This window comes from Microcaecilia unicolor, chromosome 6 (assembly GCF_901765095.1).
Source record: "Microcaecilia unicolor chromosome 6, aMicUni1.1, whole genome shotgun sequence".
NCBI lineage: Eukaryota > Metazoa > Chordata > Amphibia > Gymnophiona > Siphonopidae > Microcaecilia > Microcaecilia unicolor.
In genome coordinates, this window is record NC_044036.1 from 119,862,712 (window position 1) to 119,877,431 (window position 14,720).

General features: G+C 40.8%; 1 protein-coding gene across 2 annotated transcripts in view; it reads right to left on the reverse strand.

Annotated features, from left to right (window-relative positions):
- LOC115472794 (dimethylaniline monooxygenase [N-oxide-forming] 5-like) overlaps positions 1-14,720 on the reverse strand; it is a 61,632-nt gene that overhangs the window by 34,424 nt on the left and 12,488 nt on the right. For both annotated transcript variants that reach the window (XM_030207229.1, XM_030207230.1), the window contains exons 4-6: positions 11,792-11,954; positions 7,386-7,528; positions 1,880-2,079 (exon numbers count right to left, since the gene is read on the reverse strand). In XM_030207229.1, coding sequence (XP_030063089.1) covers positions 1,880-2,079; positions 7,386-7,528; positions 11,792-11,954 — 506 coding nt within the window. The remainder of the gene's footprint in view (positions 1-1,879; positions 2,080-7,385; positions 7,529-11,791; positions 11,955-14,720) is intronic.

The window sequence follows — 14,720 nt, forward strand, 5'->3', positions numbered from 1 at the left end:
TCTTTTACCTGCTTTTTTTTTTATTCTTTCCCTCTGCTCTTTTTCTCCCACCCTCTCTGGCCTCTTTTCTTCTCTGTTCCTCAAAAAACTCCTCCTACTACATCACCCACATCTATTCCATCTTGAGCCCACATTTCTTCCTGGTAGCTGAGCCCGTTATATAGCACATGAACTAATTAATTAAAAAAAGCTCTGAGGTGGGTGTTAAAATTTTGGCTTTAGCCAGCCTATGCTAAATAGCACACAGAGGACAGTATATGATGCAATTTACCATGCGGCTGCTAAGGCCTAATTTGTATCACTTTAGTAACATTTTTATGCACATATATGATGGGGTCAATATTCAAAATGACTTATGTGGTAAGCTTTGTGGTTAACTGCATAAGTCATTGCCTTTAAACATTAATTTTTAACTGGAACCTTGGTAAGTATTGGAGGGATTCTGGGGACTGGGCTTAAAGATAACCAGATAGCACTGATATCAGTTATCTCTATCCACAAAGTAAGACCACATACATGATTTTCCAGTTAGCTGTAGGACCACATATTCAGCAGTCCAACTTAAACAGCTAAGTTGAATGAATATCCACATTATTTATTTATTTATGACTTTTTTAAATCCAAAATTAGCCCGAGAACAGCTCGGGTTCAATGTGGCTTACATAACAACCATCAGTAGAATGGTACATATTTTAAAAAGTATCATTCATATAGTACAGCTTATAGTATCTTGAAATTAACAAATTCAATGTAAGTAATAATTAACCTGAAATGCACAATTCTATATAGAATTGATAGATATAAAGAAAAAGAACTAGGTTGACAATTCTAATATAGAATTGATAGATTGACAATGAGTAAAACTATGGGGCCCTTTTATAAAGGCGCGCTGAAAAACAGCCTGCAGTAGTGTAGATGCATGTTTTGGGCGCACGCAGAATCATTTTTCAGCGTACCTGTAAAAAAATGCCTTTTTAAACTTTTTGCCAAAAATGGACGTGCAGCAAAATGAAAATTCCCGTGTGTCCATTTTGGGTCTGAGACCTTACCGCCAGCCATTGACCTAGCGGTAAAGTCTCACATGGTAACCAGGCAGTAATGACTTACATGTGCCAAATGCCACTTGGCGTGCGTAGCTGACACGCGCCAGAAAATAAAAAATTTTGGGGGGGGCGTGTGTAGCGGATGCACGCCAAAAATGAAATTGCCACAAAGGCCACTCGGTAGCCATGCGGTAACTCCATTTTGACGTGTGTTGTGCATGCTTACACACTTATGCGGCTTTGTAAAAGGGCCCCTATATTAAGTATTATCCAGTTAACTTTAAACAAATTTAATACCAATGAATATCTAGAATTTTAGTGTGCATCTGCTAAAGTCTTTTCTGACTGATTTAGAGTGCATATTAAGGGGACAGTTCTATAAGCAGGTGTCTCCATTTAGACACCTCCGTTTGGAAAATCGAATCCTAAGTATAATTCTGGGAAAAAGGAGATTTGGATTCATATAGATCCTTCATTCTTCTGTACCACGTCCTGCTGAAATATCAGCCCAACCTGGATGCACTGCTTTTCAGGTAGTATAGATCCAGGGAAAGAAGAGGATAGGGTAAATATGATCTCTGGCAGCTGTACACTGAGGGTTAGCCCAAAGTAACAGCTGGGAGGTGATACAGGATAGAAATGTTTTGAAAAAATAAAGCTGAGGCATAATACAGTAAACATAAAATTGACCAAAGTTTGTTGAGGAATAGAATGATAACAGTATAGAGAATATTTCTCGATTTTTTTCTCACACTACTTTCTCCAGGTACTTCTCTGTTTCTGGTTTTCTCTTCTCTCTTTAAATAATTCCAGAAAAAGTAGAAGTTAGCACCCACCTGTGGCGAGGCTTTAAGCCATAGTTCTCATGGTTAAAGCGTGCATTCATTTTTCTCTCTTCCCGGCTGCTCAGCACTGACATCGGCATAAACAGCTTCATCAGTTGCTTGTACCGCTTAGACATTACCACATCAAGAGGGAAGCCATTTTCAGAAACACGGTTCAATATCCAGGCCCCCTTTCTGGTGCTGATAAACACCTGCAAAAACATAATCCCAGAACTGAAAATGATGTAACATCCCTAAGCAAAGGGCAGTCTGACCCCTACGAGGCTACCAGTAGTGGTCTCATTTTCTATCAGAGCCACAAGGAGAAGAAGTAACTAGGGATCACTCCTAACTCCTTTCATTGGACCACTAGACATTGCTACAGGGGGAGCTTATTGGGAGGTCTACAGGGGGAACCTTCAGAAGGTTTGGGACCTATAGGTTTGACTTACAGGATGTAGGGGCCTACGAGATTTCTTAAAGAAGGTAAGGGGCTCTTGCACTATTTACAAAGATGCCTGTGGGAGGGGGCAGAATCTATTCAAGGGAGGCAGGGAGATCATTATTAATACAACTCTGTCTTCTTTAAGAAGGTTCCCAGGGAGCGAAATAACACAGTTTATGAGCTGAATTGCAAGTGGTAATATTAATTTACTGCTGCAGTCACAAACCTACAGGACTGAGTTACCGCAGGTTGATAACTCCTGCAGTAATAAAGCTGCACTAAAATGACAACTTTTACCACAGTTTAGTAACTGCCCCCTTCCTTCCACACACACACACACACACACTTAGTGTAAAATATATGTTAATCAGCTACATATGGAATTACTTCTGTGTTAAAGTTTAGTACCAGTGTTTTACTTTCTGAATATCACTGAATGATTGTTTCTTCTCTGGAGGTGAAATACATTTTGTTAACTTTCTTGATGGAGGTCAATGGGAAGTAAAAAAAAAAAAAATGAAAGAAAAACAAATTCCCAGCTTGGAGACCCATGGAAATGGGATTCCCAATTTGGGGACCCAGGGACATAAAATCCCTGACCCAAGATTCCCAGGCAATCCGGCCCTGGAACTCCAAAATCAGAGAGACCCTATCCTGGAATCCCTATGAAAAAGTGACCTTAGATCAACACTAACCCACATAATTCACCTGCCAATATGTCTACACACCCACTCAGCTATCATCCCCTGATCCCCACCCACTTACCCACTCATCTACCTATGTGCCCAACAACCTACCAGCCACCCACCTTCCTAATCACCTAACTACCCAGTCCCCACCTACTAGCCTATCTACCTCCATATCCACCCAAGTCCCCTTACTCACTCACCTATCTTTAGCCAACAAAGTTTCCAAAATACATTTAAAAATCCAGATTACATTCCAATATAAAATCAAACAAAATAGACACGTTGTTAGAAATTGATCTGTCATTAATATGACCACCAGAAAACCTTTATTTGTAACATAGGAACTTGCTGTACTGCCATTAGCATGGATGAGCAACAAAGATTTACAATGAAATTAAATTAGAGAAAAAAACACAAAACGAAAAGTGGGAGTAAAGAAAAGGGGAAATATCATGGCTGCTAATGGACAAGAAAGGAGGGAAACGAGAAGAGAAGGAGAAATAAGATGGAGAGAAAGAGGGAAAGAGGATGTAAAGGGTAGTAGGTCAGAGCGGTAAGGTAGCCACCAGGAAACCAGTTCACGTTAAATGAATTAGTTCTGCTAAAAGCCAGCAACCTTGACTGAGTGTATTTCTTGAATGTCAGTCAGCAGGAGCAGATCTAAATAAGGAGTATATCATTTTCCCCAGATAATGGGGGGGGGGGGGAGGGACATCAGAAGGGGGCCTATAGGCTAAATGGAGTGGTGGGGGAGGAATAGGTAGGTGAATGGATGGGTTACATTCAAGTATGTAGTTTCTTTTTTAAATTAGCATGTACAATTAATTTAGCGCTGCAGATTACTGAATACCTAATCCTATATTTTTATTTATGGCAAGAAGGGAGATGTAATAAGCAGAGCTTTTAGTCTTGGGTTGGGGAATGGGTTGGAATTAGAATAGTTTTGCATGGTTCAGTTTAATGTATTATTGGATAGCTACTATGTTATATTGTTATTGTTTGTTGTACATAAATATGATCTTAGCTATATTTATTTATTTATTTGTAACATTTGTATCCCACATTTTCCCACCCATTAGCAGGCTCAATGTGGCTTACATAATACCGTCAAGGCGATCACCAAGTCCAGTAGATATTAAACAAATACAGTTTAAAATAAGGGTCAGGTAAGGTTAAGGTATACAAGTACAACAAGGGTCAAGGAACTAAGGAATATACAATGTCCATTACAATGTGAGGTTTTGATGTATTACGGAGTTAAGGCAGTTAAGTTGGATCAGTAGAGTAGGCCTTGCAAAGCAGATAGGTTTTTAATGATCGCCTGAAGTTTAGATGGTCACAGATCATTTTCACATTTTTTGGTAGTGCATTCCACATTTGTGTACCTAAGTAGGAGAAATTGGATGCATAGGTTGATTTGTATCTGAGTCCAATGCAGCTTGGATAGTGGAGGTTCAGATAGGAATGTGACGCTCTGGTTCTGTTTCTGGTTGGAAGATCTATCAAGTCAACCATGTATCCCGGGGGTTACACCATAGATAATCTTGTGGACCAAAGAGCAAATTTTGAAGGTAATACGTTCTTTGATTGGGAGCCAGTGCAGTTTTTATCGGAGAGGTTTAGCTATCAAAACGTGTTTTACCGAATATCAGCCTAGCTGCTGTGTTTTGGGCTGTCTGGAACTTCTTCAAAAGCTGTAATTTACATCCCGCAAATAATCCATTGCAGTAATCTGTGTGGCTCAGATCCATTGATTGTATAAAGTTACGGAATATTTCCCTCAGGAAGTAAGGTCTTAGGCGTTTTCGTTTCCACATAGAACGAAACATCTTCTTTATAATGGAATTAACTTGGATCTCAAATGTAAGATGGCTATCAATAGTTACACCTAAGATTTTGAGGCTATCAGAGATAGGAAGAGAATAAATATCATTTGTAAAAGTATTACTATTTCATTATTATTAAGTTATCAACTTTTGGATCTTGAGGTAGATGTTCTTATAAATGAGGGACTTTCCCATGATTATATTACAAAAAAGGAACATTAATTTCTATTTCATTTCCAGTTATGCCAGTTTTATATTTACTACCTACAGTACATAAGAGTCTTTCTAACCCGCCTGGACAACCAATTGAGGGATCACTCTTAGAACCTCTTTCTGTTTATGTAAATACCTATTTAAGGTCTTTTGAACCATTATTGCCATCATATATCAAGGACTCGACTGATTTTATGGTACAGTTTGATGCCTATACTTATATGGATGATCAGGTTCTATATGTTACAGCTGGCATTGAAGCCTTGAATACAAATACTCCTCAAGCAGCAGCCTTGCAAATTGCAAGTGAATATTTAGAGCAACGTGAGGACCCATTGAATCTATCTACACATTTTCTTATTCATCTTTTGGAATTTTTTAATGTTACAGGATCAATATTTTTTTTTCAGATGAAGGGCACAGCAATGGAGGCTACTGTTGCCCTTGTGAAATTATTCTTGACAGATTCTCCGTTTCAGGCTCATCAATTATGTTTTTCTTTTATGGTCAGGAGCAGTGGTTGAATATTGGAGTTGTCTACAGCAGCTCCCATGGTGACCCGTGATTGTGTGACATGTTCTCACAGTTTTAGCAATTTGAGGTTCTGTACACTGGAGGTGTTAAATCCCTCTTGTCAAGATGGGGATCTTGATGCCATTCTATTACGAAAAGAGAGAAGTTGGATTTACACACTACGGTGTGTTAAACCCAAAGGTCTCACAGAGAGCTAGAACGGTGATCCCTTTAAATGTGATTAATTGTCCAAATGATGTCATTATGTTTAGAAAACCTTATTCTCATCTTGTTTTTTACAATGAGTCCCTCAAATCTTCATCCACTTTGAGTGTCAATCAGTGTTAGGTGGTTTTGACAAGAAAAGTAAGTTTTTGATTTGCGATAACACTGAGGTGTGGTAACTATCATTATGCTGATTTATGTGCAGTTCGAGATTGGTTTATGTTTTGTATTTGTTCTGACATTTTCAAATGATTCAAGTGGTCTTTTGTGAAACTGAATGTTTTTCTGACCCTGGAAGCAGGCCCTTCAGTGCCGCCAAAATGCCATTGTTCTTTACCCAACAATGTTATGGGTGTCAAGTGGATATACTAACCCAGTGCTGTGCAAGATATGTCATATAAGTGACCATATTCCTTATACATATACAATAATTGTTTTTGATTTTGATTTTGGATTTGTAAAAAATACACAGTAATTTTCAATATAATAGTTTATGGTAATGGAGATACACATGATTTGAAAAGATTTGTTTTAGGTCTTGACGTAAAATAGCTTTGAACTATAACAGTTCAGATGACCTTTGCTTTATATTTATGATGATGTCCTCTATTCTTACCTAAAATATTTAAAATGTTCAACATATATTTATGGTTTAGAATAATCACTTTTGTGGTGATATTGTTATTTGACTTCCCCTTCATGTTTGTGGATTATTATTAAGCTGTCGTATGCGACACAATCAGTGGCGTTCCTAGGGTGGCTGACACCCGGGGCGGATCGCTGAAGCGCCACCCCTGGGTGCAGCGCGACTCTCCCCACCCCTGGCGAAAGGACACCTCCTCCTTGCAAAAGGACAAACCCCCGGGTGCATTTTTACCTGCTGGGGGGTGCATTGCGCCTGTCGGCTTCGCTCGTTCCGAATGAGCGGAGCCGACAGGCGCGTGGCACCCCGCCAGCGGCGTGCACCCGGGGCGGACCACCCCCACCACCCCCCCTTGGTACGCCACTGGACACAATTCATCTGATTATGTTGCTGAACGTGCGCGATGTGAGGGGAAAGGCAGTCGCAGGGCAGGAAATGCGGCAGACAAAAGCGCTAGAGGAAGGCTTCTGCTGGCATGGTTTGGGGATCCCCGCCAGCCAAACCAGAGGCCCTGGAGCCCTGTTTCTGTTCCTCCCCAGCCTGTAAGGGGGGCCTGGTGCCACAGTTTTCTCTCTCCTGCTCCTGTCGAGACGCGATCACCCAGGTCCCATCAGAATCAGGAGAGAGACAGACCACAGCACCGCCCCCCCCCCCCCTTGGAGGCCGGACTTGGTGAAATCTTGTCCCCCCTTTCGGTGGCCCTGCCGTGTGCTAACTGATTAGAGTGTGGTTAGCACATGAGTCCTTACCGCCTACAAAATGGGTGGTGGTAAGGGCTCACACGCAACATTAGCACGTGGCCATCAATGGGGAAAATGGAAAAATGGTCATTTTCCAGGCACAGAAAAAGTGGCCTTAGCACGTGGGAAAGAAGTGTGTAAGGGTGCGCTAAGGCCACTTCTACCACTGCTTTGTGAAAGGACCCCTAAGTAATTCTGGTTCTTGCTGGCATGTAGCAACTTACCTGCTTAGCGACTAAGCTGAGCTCCACTGCCAGATCCCCTCCGGAGTTCCCAAGGCCAATTACAATGATCCGTTTCCCTTTGAATTCAAAGGGATCCTTGTAGTCCCGGCTGTGGAAGCACTGACCTTTGAACTTATCTATCCCTATAAAGACAAAAGAATGTTTATGTTTAATGTGATATTCCACATATCAGATAGAATCTGTGTGGTTTACATTGGTTTAAAATAAAGTAAGAATGATTTTTTTAAAAAAAGCTAAGGTACTGTCACAAAAAGGTATATAGTAAGAGTTAAAAGGCAAAGAAGAGCAGGGTGCATTAGACACACTTTGACACCTTACAGAGCTTGGACTACTGCCAATTCTAAGTGAAACCATATGGGACTGGATTAATTCAGCTGCAAAATGATGACTGAAAGTAGAATGTTTTAAGACCAATTTTTCCAGAGAGGATTCCATTCTAAGGTCACTGGATAATGAGAGCCAGAGTGTTGGAGCCACCATTCTGAAGGCACAACATTTGATTTATCCTTGTAAAAATAGTTTAAATATGAAAGGCAATTCTGTAACTGGGCACATGTAGTTCTCTTGCACATGTACGTGCACTGAAAAGCATAAGTATTGCCACACTGGGACAGACCAAAGGTCCATCAAGCCCAGTATCCTGTTTCCAAGAGTGGCCAATCCAGGTCACGAATACCTGGCAAGATCCCAGAAAAGCTCATTACATTTTTTTTTGTTACATTTGTACCCCACGCTTTCCCACTCATGGCAGGCTCAATGTGGCTTACATGGGGCAATGGAGGGTTAAGTGACTTGCCCAGAGTCACAAGGAGCTGCCTGTGCCGGAAGTGGGAATTGAACTCAGTTCCTCAGGACCAAAGTCCACCACCCTAACCACTAGGCCACTCTGCCACATTTTATGATGCTTATCCCTGAAATAAGCAGTGGGTTTTCCCAAGTCAATTTAATAATGGACTTTTCCTTTAGGAAGCTGTCCAGACCCTTTTTAAACCCCGCTAAGCTAACTGCCTTTATCACATTCTCTGGCAACAAATTCCAGAAGTGCACTATGCATTACTACTACTATCATTTCTGTAGCACTACTAGAGGTACACAGTGCTATACACATTATCTGGCAAATTCTATATATGATGACTAAAGTTATGCACACAATTCTGGCCGAGTGGCTGAATTGCGTGCATGACGATTAACGAGCCAATCAGCGCCAATAAGTGGACTCTAGCAAGCAATTAATGGTACTAATCAGCAATAATTAGAATTTATGCACACTGCTTGCTAAGTGTATTCTACACAGTGGTGCATATAAATTCTACCATGTGAATCTCAAAAGGGGACATGGCCATGGGAGGGTCATGAACGTTCCTTAAATTTACATGTAATGTTATAGAATACACCCACTCTGTGCCTAACATAGGTGGGGGCATTTACACCAAGGCATAAATGACCATGACTACATTTAGTCTTAGGGAGGGGTGTTAGGTGTATTCTATAACCCATGCCTAATTTTAGGTGTAGTTTATAGAATGTGCCTAGACTTATTTTTTTTGTGTGTTGATTTTTTAGGCATGATATATAGAATCTAGTCCTATATGCAGGTACTTTCTCTGTCCCTAGTGGGCTCACAATCTAAGGTGTTTTTATGTAACCGGGGCAATGGAGGGTTATGTGATTACCCAGGGTAACAGAAACCTGCAGTGGGAATTGAACCCAGCTCTTCAGGATCTCAGCTCACTGCACTAACCATTGGGTTACTCCTGCACTCCACTCTTCTATAAGGTGATGTGTATCTGCTATGGCTCAAAGCTGCAAGGGGACTAACATGTCTCCAGCTTATGCCAGAGGCGTAGCCAGACCTCAAATTTTGAATGGGCCACTGGGCAAACTGGGTGGGCACATGTACTGTAGTCTCCATGCCAAGTCAAAACTTTACAGTAAATACCTGTGCTGGTGGGGATCCTCAAGCCCCACCAGCTGCAGGGGTCCTCTGGCGGCAAAGAACTGCTCCTTGTCCTTCTTGCTCCAACTGGAGGCACTGTCCACTTGCTGCCACTGCCCTCCCCCTTTGCACATGCTCAGTTTTCATGTGTGCGACAGGAGGAGGCCAGTGCAACAGCAGAGTGTAGACAGTGCCGTTGGCTGGAGCAAATAGGAAAGGGAGCTGTTCCTGCTGCCGGAGGACCCCTGCAGCTGGTGGGGCTTGAGGATCCCCACCAGCTAATAACAAGTGCGCTAGAATTTTGGGTGTGCTTGAGCCCAACATACAATGCTTGATACACTTATGTGCGACCATTTGCAATTGCCATTGACTTGGCATAAATGGTCATGTCTACATTTAGGCATGTCAATACAGGTTTATGCTACTATTCTATAATGGAATTGGGGTGTCCAGATGCCATTATAGACTAGGCGCTTCCCGCGTAGCATTAGGGCACCTAAAAGGGGGTTCCCCTGTTATAGAATTGCCACCCAAGGTTACATTTCCAAGGCTTAATTCAGACTGACATGGCTGAAAAAAGGAGTCACATCAGTAGATTGGATTTTCAGGCACAAAAAGGCACAACTTTGAGGCATTTCAGAGGTGTGGCTGAGAACCGCATACACATTTTTAATTATACAAAATGAGCCAGATTCTGTAAATGGCACCTAAAATCTAGACCTGTCCAATTAAAGAACCTAGCACTATTCTATATAACGCGCCTAAAGTTAGGCACAGTGTATAGTATAGCGCATAGTACAGAGGAACAAACCTACATTTAGGTGGAACCATTTACTCCACTGAAAACCTGGTGTAAATACACATGCCTAAATATAGGCACTTCCCCCGAATTCTATAACAACTCACATAAATTCAAGTAACGCTCCCAACACGCCCACACCCCCTTTTCAGCTACGCTACACCTATTAGAATTTACATGAGCCTCCTTTGACATTACGCCCAAACAGGATCATACGTAAATTCCAATTATTGCCAATTAGTGATGATAAATGATTGTTATTGGCCAATTATCATCACTGATTGGCTCGTTACTCAATTGAGTAGTGTGTGTAAATTGGGCACGTGCATAATTTAATGCACGCTACTCACCGCGCCTTATATAGAATCCGGGGCAATGTGTGCATGTAGCTAACAAGCTCACTTTACAACTTCATTTGTAACAAATCCTGTGTGCGCTTTTCATCTCCAACACAAATCTATGTGGGTCCTTTTATTTTTTGAATAGCAAGTTGGTTTGTGTGGCTGAAATCCATTCCAAGTTAGATGCCGTATTGAAAATTTAGCCATTAAACACAGATGTTCTTAAAGCAGCTGTTTTACTGCAAACTATAAGGATAAGGCACAATGGTGAGTGGGAGCAGGGACAAGTGGGGGGGGGTGGGGAGGAGGAAGAGACAAATACTAAACAGTCTGCCACTCAGTTTGCTTTCTCTTTCAGGTAGTACATCTTTTGGGCAGGGTCTTTGTTTTCTGAAACTTAGGGGAGGAAAAAGGTTTTTTTTAATGCTGTGCCGATGAATTGATTGGCACTATTTTTGCTCAGTCTTAAAATCTGGCCCTTAGAAGTTTTATGGTGAGGTATTATGGAATTGAGGAAAGAAAGCACAGCAATTTGTGATTAACTTCTTCCCAAGCTTTGGTAATGTCTTCCTTCAGCCATTCTCTTTGCAGAATGTAGCATGTGCTAGTCTCCCGTTACCTCACAACTAATAGAATGATAGAATACAGATGTCCATCTGTTTCCATGAATTCAGTTCATTTGAGGCTTAAAAAGAAGTATATGCAAAATCAATTGTCCACACACAAACCTATAAAGGTACACATATACAATCAATTTGCATGCATAAGATATTTCTTATATGACTACGGTGCTCATTTTCAAAGCACATAGACTTGTAAGCCTAAGTGCTTTGAAAATACGACTCCACGTAACTTTGTAAGTCTATGTGCTTTGAAAATGAGCCTCTCTGTATTATTTTATTGAAACAGATATGTAAAATGAACTGGAAAAAACCCTGAAAATTAGGAAAAATTCATAAAAATCCAAAACTTTGAACTGAAAATGTATTTATTTATGCATTCTTGTAGCCCACTGTTATCCAAAAGCAAGTTTAGGTTCAAAGTTTCAGGTTACAATTTACATTTTAAGTGAGAATTGCAATAGTATTTTACCGTTATGACATATGCATATCTCTACAATAAAAATTAGCATGCGTTAAACGCTAAGACACCCATTACATTCCTATGAGAATCTTACCATTTAGCGCATGTGAATTTTTACTGCATGCTAAAAACACTAGTGCGCCTTTGTAAAAGGCCCCCTTTGTAACTCTGCAGTTTATTTGAAAATCACACATCTAAACAACTGTGTGTATCCTGCTTGATTTACCTGGAAAAGAACTGAGTGGTAAATTAGGTGATGTATGGTGGCCACTGCAAACCAGAATGGCATCAAAGATGGCCGACTCCTGCCTTCCCTCCGTTTCTGTGATGACATCCCATTGGCCAGTGCTGGAGAAATCTGGACGCTTCTTAACACTGCACACAGTGGTCTAAAAACAATAAGAAAATCCATAAGAAAGAATTATCCTTTGCTGCGGGATTATGTTACCTAATTTATGCACAATACAAAAGATTAGAACAAACTGGATCTCCCCTTATGGAATAATGCAACTTCAAAAATAAAACAACAACAAAAAAAAATCAGCAAATAATTTGGTTTCCACACCAGGCTGGCTGTTTCCCAGGATCTTGCATTATCCTTAGGTAAATCATCAAGTAAACAGTACAGGTGCACATAGTTCAGACTCTACGTCCATTCCGTTCCCATAAGTTTAAAGAATACAACTATAGTTTCAAAGTACTAGTCAAGGATAAATGGAAAAAATGTTTGGAGCATTATGTATGCTCTAGAAGAAAGGCGGGAGACATTTAAATATCTCCATGGCATTAATGTACAGGAGGTGAGCCTTTTTGAAATGAAGGAAAACTCCGGAATGAGGGAGGTTAAGAGGTTATAGGCTCAGGAGTAATCTAAGGAAATACTTTTTATAGAAAGGGTGGTGGATTCATGGAATAGCCTCCTGGTGTAGGTGGTGGAGACAAGGACTGTAACTGAATTCAAGAAAACGTGGGACAGGCACATGGAATCACTTAGGGAGAGGAGGAGATAGTAGATGCTGTGGATGGGCAGGCTGGATGGGTCATGTGACCTTTATCTTCCATCTTGTTTCTATTATTTATTTATTTAGATTTTGCTTACACCTTTTTCAGTAGTAGCTCAAGGTGAGTTACATTCAGGTACTCTGGATATTTCTCTGTCCCAGGAGGGCTCACAATCTAAGTTTGTACCTGAGGCAATGGAGGATTAAATGACTTGCCCAAGATCACAAGGAGCAGTAGTGGGATTTGAACCAGCCACCTCTGGATTGCAAGACCGGTGCTTTAACCACTAGGCCACTCCTCCACTTACTAGGCCACTCCTCCACAGGAGTTGTTGAGATTTCTTTTAAACATCATCTACAGCATGTAAACATATCCAGATATTCAGTGTCAGCCAATATCATATTTTCAAAGCGAACGTGTGCCCATTACTCCAGGGAAACTATACCCTTCACTCCTGCAATTTGGGTGCTCAATGTTTCTGAGTATAATTACACTCAAGCCTGTGAATTTTCAAATGTGAGTGCATAAGTGCAAATCCCTCTCCAATCTCATGCTTCAGACCACATTTTTTTAGGCATAATATATAGAATCTAGTCCTATATGTGTAAATATTAACGGCCCAATATTCAAACTATTTCAGTTCAGAGATGGGGTTAAGTCATCTATCTATTTTCAGTGGCATTATCTGGATAATGCTCCTGAGAAACATTACAGACCTCCCTGGCACTATCCAAATAATGCTAGGCAGTTTGGGGGTGGAGTGAAAGCAGAACCGGAAGATGTCTGGTTAGCAGCAATATTCAGCAAATATCCAGATAATTTATTTAGCACATTTGATATACCGCTGAGGCCTTCACATAGGCATACAGGACTAGATTCTATATATCACGCCTAAACATTCAGCAACAAAATGAAATTTGCTTAAGCAAATTCTATAAAGTATGCCTTAATTTAAGAGTTCTTTATAGAATAAGACCAAATTTCCATGTGGTTTATAGAATATGATGATGAGCGCTGGTCCACATGACTAAATTTAGTCACGGCCCATTACGCCAATTAGTAAATCCCGATGCCTAAATTAAGCACAGAGTGGGTGTATTCTATAACAACACGCATAAAGTTTTGTAACACCGATGACTCGCCCATTCCACACCCATGATCACGCCCCATTTTCAACTATACAACTTAGAATTTACAGGCACCACGTTACAGAATACACTCTTTTCCATTTGGTTTTCTGAGTCCTCGGGGTGTTACCTTTTCTTTCTTGCTCCTCTGGGCTTTTTCCTACTTCCTATCACAATGACTGCATTCCTTTCCTCCTATGATTTAGGGACCTGTTTACTAAGCTGCGGTAAGCACTTATCACAAGTTAAAATGCACTATTGCAGGGCATGCTCAAGTATCCCACAGTAGTTTTTCATGTGTGCGCGGTACCCACGTGCTAAAAAATAAATTACATATTTATTTTTTAGTGCTGGGGGCGTGTTTGGGAGTGGAGAGTGGGTGCAGCTATTCTAATTGGTTAGCATGTGGGCATTGCCGAGCACTAACTGAGAAGCGCAGGATTAGCATGCGAGCCCTTACCGCCTGCAAAATGGATGACATAAGTGCTCACACCCTAATGGCCATGCGCTAATGGGAAGATTAGCATATGACCCTTATTTCAGAAATAGGTAGATCAGCCATTTCCCGGCAGTGCTAAAACTGGCCTTAGCGTGCGGGAGAGATGCACATTGGAGATAGAACAGGCCACTTTTTAGAGCTGCTTAGTGAAAGGGTCCCTTAGTTTGTAAGCTGCCTTGTTTTGTGTTATCAGGAAAGATGGTATATCAAATTCAATAAATCATAAACCATAATAAACCAAAACAATGAAACCTCTCTGTGTTGGGGTTTTGTTTTTTTTGCTTTTAATGATTTTGGATTTTTTTGTTTTTGTTTATTTGCAGGTCTTTTTATTAAACTGCATTGAAAATAAGCCTTAGCCCACCCTTATGTGAGTCTTTCCCACACTCTAAGGCCATTTTTACTGCAGCTATAAAAACCCTGATTTTCAATTCTTTTGCATTATTGGTTGTGCACTTGTGTTACAATTTACACACAGCCATTTTTCAAAATTACTGCAGGAGCACTTTCCACCACCTGTCTTGTAG